General features: G+C 38.1%; 1 protein-coding gene across 1 annotated transcript; it reads right to left on the reverse strand.

Moving 5' to 3' along the window:
* Positions 1-1,464: 1,464 nt before the first annotated feature.
* LOC137819225 (uncharacterized) lies at positions 1,465-6,375 on the reverse strand. The gene is made up of 2 exons (XM_068623010.1): positions 3,263-6,375; positions 1,465-2,512 (listed from the first exon to the last, which is right to left on the reverse strand). The coding sequence occupies exons 1-2, from the start codon at positions 3,832-3,834 to the stop codon at positions 2,080-2,082; spliced, it is 1,005 nt and encodes a 334-aa protein (XP_068479111.1). The 5' UTR covers positions 3,835-6,375; the 3' UTR covers positions 1,465-2,079.
* Between the last annotated feature and the right edge of the window lie 3,496 nt (positions 6,376-9,871).

Here is a 9,871-nt window from a genome sequence, read left to right on the forward strand (position 1 = left end):
TTAGAAAGGTTGAAAATTGTTTTTGATGGTTGACTTGCTGTCAAACCAAAACAACCGATTGATTCGAGCATTCAACCGATTGTTTGTTTTGGGACCATAACAGAAAACTGTTTTGTTCTTTGACTGAGCTTTAAATGATTTTATAACTGAATACACTCCAGTTTTAAATGCTTTGACCAGTCTTTGAAAGCAATAAATAGTTTGTTCAGATTATGTAACAAACAAGAACTGGGTTTTAATAAAAGAAAAACAAATTTGAGTTTTTCACTGATTTTGATTTTGAAGAGTTGAAGATTGCTTTGATCAAGAGAATATGGAATAGGATTTCCATCTTGTATTGATTTCAGATCTTTTCTGTAACAAGTGTAATCCTTTTGTACTTTGAAGAAACTCTGTGTGTAAAGCTGAGAAGTGTTGTGTGCTCTTGAGGTTGTCAAGATCAGCATTCTTAGTGGTGTTTGTGCTGAGCCAAAGGAAGTGTGTGTCTTAAGGGGATCAATGTCACTTCTTTGGTGGTGTTGTAAGTAATCTAGGGTTGATTGCTTAGTGGATTCCCCAGTGGTTCCTTGGAATACTGGATGTAGCTCTTGGTTAAGAGTGAACCAGTATAAACCTGTGTGTGTAATTTCTCTATCCCTTGAACTCTTTAATTTCAGTTTATATTTGTGAACTGGTATAAACAACCGATTGTTTCTGTGAAACAACCGATTGTTTTTCTGGTGTTGTGCTAAATTGCTTTGTGTTTTTGGCAAACTGAATTCTTAATCAAGTTTTCTCGAAGTAATTTCATTCTAGACTTAAAAGTTTGTGAAAACCCTCTTTAAACCATTCACCCCCCTCTAGTTTAAAGCGATACATTCTAACAATTGGCATCAAGAGCTTGGTACTTGAAAGATAATCAAGTTTGATCCGAAAATCTTTTTCTATGACTGGAAAACTATCTTTTGAGGAAGGTGCTTCAATCTACAAACCACCTTTATTCTGTGGTTTGAATTATAAGTATTGGGAGGCTAGAACGAAAATCTTTGTTGAATCCATTGATCAAGGAATTTGGGATTCAATCGAAAATGGCCCTTTCATTCCAAAGCTTAAAAAGAATGGATCTCTTATTGCAAAACCTTGGTCCCAATGGACCAATGAAGAATGTAAGATGGCCAAGCTTGATTGTACTGCTAAAAACATAATAGCTTCTGCACTAGATACTAATGAGTTTTTCAGGATATCAAAATGCAAATCTGCTAAAGAGATGTGGGACACTGATGGCATTTCCATGAAGGTCTTCTTGAATCATGTAAGAAAAAGTGGTGCGGAAGCTATGAAAGTGTGTGAGCAAGATCCTCCTAAGAATGGTGTTGATCTTGAAGGTGCATGATGAGTATGAAGCTAGGGAGGTTCGGCCAACCCAAGGAGAGGTGAAGGAGATGAAGTTTAGAGCCTAGAATTCTAGGGAGAAGCAAAGCTTGACACAAAATGGCAGCATAACTTTACTCACAATAAACTTGAAAATACAAGGTGTAGGCTCCTCCTTTTATAGGCTAAGGAGGACCATAATGCAACCCTAATGCTAGCCAAATGAAATGTAAATGTGAAGCACATGGGTGCACATGGCACATGGGTGCACAAATGAGCACATGGGGAGGGGTGTGTCTAGTTTTTATGTTCACCCCCTCCATGGGCTTTCTAGACTGGCCTTGGTAAATTTAGAGGTTTTTTTAGAAACTCTAAGTTTACCTAGGTTGGTGTTTTAGGTGCCAAAATTAATTCTAAGAAAATTACAAATAAAGTTCCTATGCTAATTTTGACAAGAAATTAAAGTCTACTCTACACTAGAGTTTATGGCATTTGAACATGTAAAAGAACGTCTTCTTGGATCCTCTTGGCCATAACTCTATGGTTGGCCCAAATCTACCCTTTGGTGGGCTTGCATGTGGGCTTGTGCTTGGGCCTCTTCCATCATCCCCTCCCTCTTGAAAAGGATTTGTCCTCAAATCCAAAGCTTTTTCTTCAACTAGGGGGATGGTTGTGGCTGGATGGTGTCCATCATCTCCTCCTTCTTTGAGAAGATCTATCCTCAGATCTTCAGACTTGATCTCGGATAGCAGCCTCTTGCTTCGCCAAAGCTTGTCCTCCTGGGTCAAACGTCCACCTATAGAAATAATCAAATAAGGCATAGGTGTTAGTTTGCAAATTAAGTTTACTAGGTTGCCATTTTTGTTTTTCTTTTGGTTTTGGCAACCTTGGACAAAGTTTCTCTTTTATTGGTTGTGTGTGGTCTCTAATCATCTTATGTATTTTAAAATGTTCATTTGTGGTTACTTTCTCTTTAGGCATAAATCCTATAGGAGATGGTAACAACTTAAAAGGAGAAAGATGATTTAGGCCACACATAACTTTAAAAGTAGAAAAATAAGTAGTTTTGTGAACTACTTTATGGTATGTTTGCTCATCTCTAGAGTTGTGTGTGCACTTTATGATTATATTACGCATAGTAGAAAGAGCTAGATTTTCAAATGTATTTTGACCATGCGTTTGAGGATGATAAGAATTTAAAGTGTGCAACTTAGTTGCAAGTTTTCCAAAGGAAATCCTCAAATCATGGTTTGCGAAATTTGAAGCTCTATTCAACACTATGCTTGAGGATAAACCATGAAGATGTATCACTTCTCTAGAGAAGAGTTTATCCATAACCATGAAAATTGAATCAAAACCTTTTGTTGTCCTAGGGAGTTTTAATATGAAATTTGTATCTTCCCAAGGATCATTTGCAAAAGGTGAAGGAGTATAGAGTTCATGAGACATTGCCTTGGGTGTAGTTTGAAAACAAGAATTGTACCTAAGGTAATGTCTTTGAACTTCTTTTCTCATGGGGGACAAAAGTTTTCCTTTTAAAAGCTCTAGAGTTTTATCAACTCTAATTTGTCCCATGAGTTCTCCTTCATGAAGACTTTCTCTCTTATGTGTAAGGATAGTCTCGTTGTGATAACCATTGTTTATAAGGATTTGTACACTTTGCAATGGTTATCTCAATAAGACATGACAAGTTTCTTTAGGCCCTACTTCACATAAAAATTTGTTTTTGTAGATGCTTATAAAAAACTTGACATTCACTTGGTGATATCCTAGCACATATGAGAAATAATCTATTTCATTTTTATCTATGCAAGCTTCTTTTAAAGACTCTTCTTTTTCACTTAGGCTTGCAAGTGTTCCTTTACAAAAGGTAAGGCTTTGAGGTTGTTCAACAAGACACATATTTTCAAAGGTATTTTTAAATCTTTGGTCTTGTTGAATGACCTTGTGGGAAGGAACACTCTTCTCCCACGCCTTTTGTTCTTCAAGGATCTTCTCATGCTTTTCTTTTTCTTCTTTTTCTTTAGCTTCCCTTTCGACTTCCTCTCTCTTCTTTTGTATTTTTCTTTCCTTTCTTTCTTTATGGGAAGCAAACAAATTTTCTACCCTCATTTCCCAATCTACGCAAGCTTTTATATTTTCTTTTCCATGGAAATGGGGTTGGTCTACCCTAACCCCTCTTGGGTTTTCTTGTTCTTTTCTATCTCTTCTATGTCTTCTAGGGGGTGCTTGATAATAATCATTTACTCTAATGCTTCCCTCCCCAAAAGAATCATGATCTTTAGAGATATATGCATGAGAAGGTAATTTTTTTAGAATGTGAGACTTCTCATCCTTTGCTTTAGTCAAAACATTAAGTTTAGTCTCACTCTCCAATTGTCTATAAGCAATTGATTGCACAGTTTGTGAAACTTCTTTCAAAAGAGTTTTTAAAGATTTTAATTCACTTCCAATAGACTTTATAGAATGAGAAGAAGAAGACATGGCTAAAGCTTTGTGTATACAAGTATTTTACCTTGAGAAAACTTAGGAAAGTCAAAGAAGGTAGTTTTCCAGGTAAGGGAGGTGAGTCACAAAGGACTACTTAAATACCAAGCCTTTGCCTTAGCCAAAAACTATCCCTCAATGTCTTCACACAAAACTTTCTCTTAGTAAACCACTTAGAACACAATTAAGTTGAGAAATCAAATTTTCAATGAAAGAAAACAATGTATGCTAACTAATTTAACAAAGCTAGTCGGTTTTAACACAAAATAAGCATGCAAAGCGTCACTACTAAGCAAAAAGAAAGACAATCACCAACAATTAACAATTGCTAATTAAGAATTCTATACTAGTCGGCCCTAGGTGAGGCTTCTTGGACACTTTGAGCCCTTGAAGACACACTCACCGTCTAAAACGTAATTAAAAGGTAATTAACACAAATTAAGTTGTAAGGAATTTAAGAAAAACCCCCTTTGTTGATCCTCTTTTTGCTAGTGACACTCCCTCTTGTTGTCTTTGCTTGTTAGCCCTCCAAATGTGTATAGTGTTTTGAGAAAGTGTGCTTCGGCTTTGTCTTTGTCTTCTCCTTAGAATGAAGGTCTTGATTCTCCAATTTCCAGCACCTATCAAAGGGCTAAACCTTAACCAAGTCAAGTTTCAATTCACATAAGCACCAAAGGAGAGAAGAAATTCCAGCACCCAAATTAGAGGTCAAAGAACAAAAACAAGAAACAATTAAATTGAATAAAACAGTACCACCAAAAGGAGTTAGAATATGACAACTAGAAAGAGGTCCAAGAAATATTAAGCAAGCAAATAAAAGGTACCAAAATAAAGGTAGGCACACAAAAGAATCCTAAGAATGGCACTAGATTTAGATGACCAAATAAAAAAACAGCACCACTGGAAAATGTTGTGGGCCAGAAACGTGTTTTTCCCCAATTTATGCTGAGCTGTGTTTTTAAGATATGATTCTGAAATTTGATATGCAAGATATTCAAGATCTTAGCTAAAATCTGGCTTTGGAATCACTCAAAACGCATGCACCAATTGTTTTTAATAAATTTTGCAATTTTGGTGTTCAGTTACGCCAGCTGTAGCGCCTCAGATTTGCACACTGATTTTAAAAGATTTATCATTTTTTTTCTGTTGCTTCTTTTGGACTAATTCTTTTTTTTTTCCTTTCTATAACACTTCAAACTTGCAAATTCCAGAGAATAAAAATTTTCCTATGAGTGTAAATATTTTTCTGGATCAAAACAGTCAGCACAGAAAATCTGAAACAGGGGATTCTGAAAACTGGAAACAAAAACAGCAAGATACCAAAGTTTAGACACAATGGAAATTTGTGAAATAGAATTGTGTAGGAACTAAACACAATATGAACTCAAACTAAAATTAAAAAGGCACCAAAGATCAAAGAACAGCAGATTCAAGCAATTAAAGAGACCCAAAATCAAGAAACAATCCAGCCAAATAAAAGGACTACTATGAATTGTTGACAATATGGATGAACATGACTTGACAAAACATATAAGATTCAGAAATTAAAGACTCAAAAGCATAATATGAACCAAATAAGAAAGCAATAAAGACTCAAAAGCCTAAAAGAAAATAGCAACTCAAAGGTGTATGGAATCCTATCACAATTTGCACAAGAACTTGTTCAAGATCAATTGAACAAAAGTGCTTCGGTTGGATCTTCCACAAAGCACACCAAAAGAATTAAAATGTAAAAAACAGCAAGACAATTATGGAAAATAAGATGAACAACATGAAAGTAAAGAAGAACTAAAAATGAAAGACCAAAAGCAACTCATCTTGAAGAACCATAGCTCATGATACCAAATGATGGCATTTCCATGAAGGTCTTCTTGAATCATGTAAGAAAAAGTGGTGCGGAAGCTATGAAGGTGTGTGAGCAAGATCCTCCTAAGAGTGGTGTTGATCTTGAAGGTGCATGATGTGTATGAAGCTAGGGAGGTTCGGCCAACCCAAGGAGAGGTGAAGGAGATGAAGTTTAGAGCCTAGAATTCTAGGGAGAAGCAAAGCTTGACACAAAATGGCAGCATAACTTTACTCACAATAAACTTGAAAATACAAGGTGTAGGCTCCTCCTTTTATAGGCTAAGGAGGACCATAATGCAACCCTAATGCTAGCCAAATGAAATGTAAATGTGAAGCACATGGGTGCACATGGCACATGGGTGCACAAATGAGCACATGGGGAGGGGTGTGTCTAGTTTTTATGTTCACCCCCTCCATGGGCTTTCTAGACCGGCCTTGGTAAATTTAGAGGTTTTTTAGAAACTCTAAGTTTACCTAGGTTGGTGTTTTAGGTGCCAAAATTAATTCTAAGAAAATTACAAATAAAGTTCCTATGCTAATTTTGACAAGAAATTAAAGTCTACTCTACACTAGAGTTTATGGCATTTGAACATGTAAAAGAACGTCTTCTTGGATCCTCTTGGCCATAACTCTATGGTTGGCCCAAATCTACCCTTTGGTGGGCTTGCATGTGGGCTTGTGCTTGGGCCTCTTCCATCAGACACACTCAAAGCTACTCATGGGAACATCAATGAATCAAAGGAAGTAAGGTCAAGAAGTCAAGCAAGAAGGAAAAGGAGGCAAAACAGAAAAAGCCTCAACCTCTGCTTCATGGCCAAAAAGGAAGATGACTCAAGTAGTGTAAGTTCTTCTAACTCCTCAATCTCTGAAAATTACAGTCAATTGCTTCAAGCTTTTCAAGAAACACATGAACAACCGGTTAAAGGGAATGAATAGTTGGCTTGAAAACAGAGTCAAAACACTGGAAGAGGAATTGGAAAATTCAAAAACAGATTTTGAAAACCTTGAAATAGTTTACAAAATCTCCTCTTCTAGATATCAATAATGTTTATCTTCTAGATATCTCTTCACCTTGTTCAATTGGTTGTCTTCTATCCAAGCATGATGAGTCTTGGCTTTGGCATAGAAGAATTGCTCACATTCATATGAATCACTTGAACAAGTTAATTTCTAAAGATCTTGTGATTGGGCTGCCAAAGCTCAAGTTTGAGAAGGACCATATTTGTGAAGCTTGCCAAAAGGGAAAACAAGTGAAAAACTCTTTTAAAATAAAAAAAATGTTGTTTCTTCTTTAAAACCTCTTGAGCTACTTCACATGGATCTTTTTGGACCTTCAAGAACCATGAGCCTTGGTGGAAACTACTATGCTCTTGTTATAGTGGATGATTTTTCTAGGTTCACTTGGACTCTCTTCTTGGAATCAAAAAGTGATGCCTTCTCTACATTCAAGAAGCTTGCTAGAAGATTGCAAAATACAAAGAACAACAACATAGGCTCAATAAGAAGTGATCATGGAGGTGAATTCCAAAATGAAAAGTTCAGCAAGTTCTGTGAAAAGATGAGAATTCTGCATAATTTTTCAGCTCCAAGAACTCCACAACAGAATGGTGTGGAGGAGAGGAAGAACAAATCCCTTGAAGAACTAGCTAGAACAATGCTAAGTGAATCTTCTCTTCCTAAGTATTTTTGGGCTGATGCAGTTAGCACCTCTTGCTATGTGATGAATAGAGTGTTAATTAGGCCAATTCTGAAGAAGACTTCTTATGAACTTTTCAATGGAAGGAAGCCAAACATCAATCACCTCGGAGTTTTCGGTTGCAGTTGTTTTGTTCTCAACAATGGAAAGGAAAACCTAGGGAAGTTTGATGAAAAAATTGATCATGGTATCTTCATAGGCTATTCTCTACTAGTCATGCATACAGAATCTACAACAAGAGGCTAATGACTGTAGAAGAGTTTGTTCATGTTGTCTTTGATGAAGTGGATTGCAAAAGCATTCAAATCTCGAAGAACAGTGCTGAAGAGGATGAGCAGAACATTAGTTTGGAGAAGCTGGACATCTGTGCAGAAAAACAATTGGTTGATTCCTCGAAACAACCGATTGAAATTCTGCAGTAGAGTGAGTTGCCCAAAGAATGGAGGATTCCTAGAGATCTGTCAGTGGAGAACATCATTGGGCAGATAAAGGAAGGTGTCTCAACACGTAGCTCCATCTCAAACTTCTGTAGGCACACTACTTTTGTCTTTCAAATTGAACCAAAGTCAATTGATGAAGCTCTCAAGGATGAAAAATGGGTTGAAGCTATGCATGAAGAGCTGAATCAGTTTGCAAGGAATGAGGTATGGTTTCTTGTCCCTAAAACAGCTGAGATGAACATCATTGGTTCGAAGTGGGTGTTCAGAAACAAACTGGATGAGGATGGTGTGATCACAAGGAACAAAGCAAGGCTAGTTGCCAAAGGCTACAATCAAGAGGAGGGAATTGATTATGGTGAAACCTTTGCTCCTGTTGCAAGATTGGAAGTTGTGAGGTTGCTGCTGGCTTTTGCATGTATGAGTGGTTTTAAACTCTTTCAAATGGATGTCAATAGTGCCTTTTTAAATGGCTACATCAATGAGGAAGTGTATGTGGATCAACCACCGGGCTTTGAAGATCATCAATATCCCAATCATGTCTTCAAGCTGAAAAAGGCTTTATATGGGCTGAAGCAAGCTCCAAGGCAGGTATGAAAGGCTTAGCAACTTCTTGCTGTCTCATGGCTATGAAATGGGAATGATTGACAAGACTCTCTTCATCAAAAAGTCAAATTATGAAATTATCCTTGTGCAAATCTATGTTGATGACATCATCTTTGGTGCTACACAAGATAGTTTGTGTGAAGAATTTGTGGCTGCTATGAAAGGTGAGTTTGAAATGTCTATGATGGGAGAATTGTCTTTCTTTCTTGGATTGCAGGTTAAGCAAACAAAGGATGAAATCTTTCTATGCCAATCAAAGTATTGTAAAGAGATTCTCAAGAAATTTGAAATGGAGAGTTGCAAGGAAGCAAGCACACCTATGCCATCAAGCTGCTACATGGATGCAGATGCTGCTGGAAAAGGGGTAGATCAAACTAAATACAGAGGTTTGATTGGCTCTTTGCTCTATCTAACAGCAAGTAGACCGGACATTATGTTTGTGGTATGTCTTTGTGCAAGATATCAAGCAAATTTGAAGGAGTCACACTTCAAAGCTGCAAATGCCACCTTCTTGGTTCAAGCCTCATCTCATGGCATAGCAAGAAGCAAGCATGTGTGGCTCTCTCTACTACGGAGGCTGAGTACATAGCTGCTGGAAGCTGTTGTGCACAAATCCTATGACTACCCAAATCCATTGTATCAGATAGAGACCCCTTGTTAGTGAGTACCTTTTGGCAACATCTGTTCAAGGCACAAGGAACAACGTTTAAATTCAGTTTGTCTTACCATCCTCAAACTGATGGCCAAACAGAGGTGTTAAACCGCAAATTAGAAGCTTACCTGAGATGCTTCGTGGGAAACCAACCTAAGAATTGGTATCAATATCTGCACTTGGCAGAACTGTGGCACAATACCACATACCATTCGGCGATCGGAACCTCCCTGTTCCATGTGTTATATGTCCGGCAACCACCCACTATCGCCGACATCGTTAACATCCCAAATGCAGGGGCCACCCTTCAAGAGACATTGACGGAGCACACCGTCATCCTCCATGACCTCCGCGAACATTTGCGCCGCACACGCCAGCGCATGTGCTACCAAGCCAATCGCCACGACATCGACCGTAACTTCGACCCCGACGACTTGGTGTGGGTGCGCCTCCATCCCTATCGACGACACCCGTTGGCTCGGCACCCTAATCATAAGTTAGGTCCACATTTTGCAGGGTTGTACAGAGTCCTCCGTCGCATCGGAGTCGTGGCCTACGAACTCCAGTTACCAGAGTCCGCTCACGTATACCCGGTCTTCAATGTTTCACTTCTAAGACCGTTCAAAGGGTCATCTGAGGCGCCCCTTTTTCCCTCTACAGAATCCACTAATGTGGGCCTTCCATCAGCACTTAACTAAACTCAAAACCCCATTCAGAAGTCTTTGAACTCACTGCACATGGAGACCAATGAGAGCACGCCACGTGTTCCACTCACAGCTAGCACAAACTTACCTAGCA

The sequence above is a fragment of the Phaseolus vulgaris genome, chromosome 10 (genome assembly GCF_000499845.2).
Source record: "Phaseolus vulgaris cultivar G19833 chromosome 10, P. vulgaris v2.0, whole genome shotgun sequence".
NCBI classification, from domain to species: domain Eukaryota; kingdom Viridiplantae; phylum Streptophyta; class Magnoliopsida; order Fabales; family Fabaceae; genus Phaseolus; species Phaseolus vulgaris.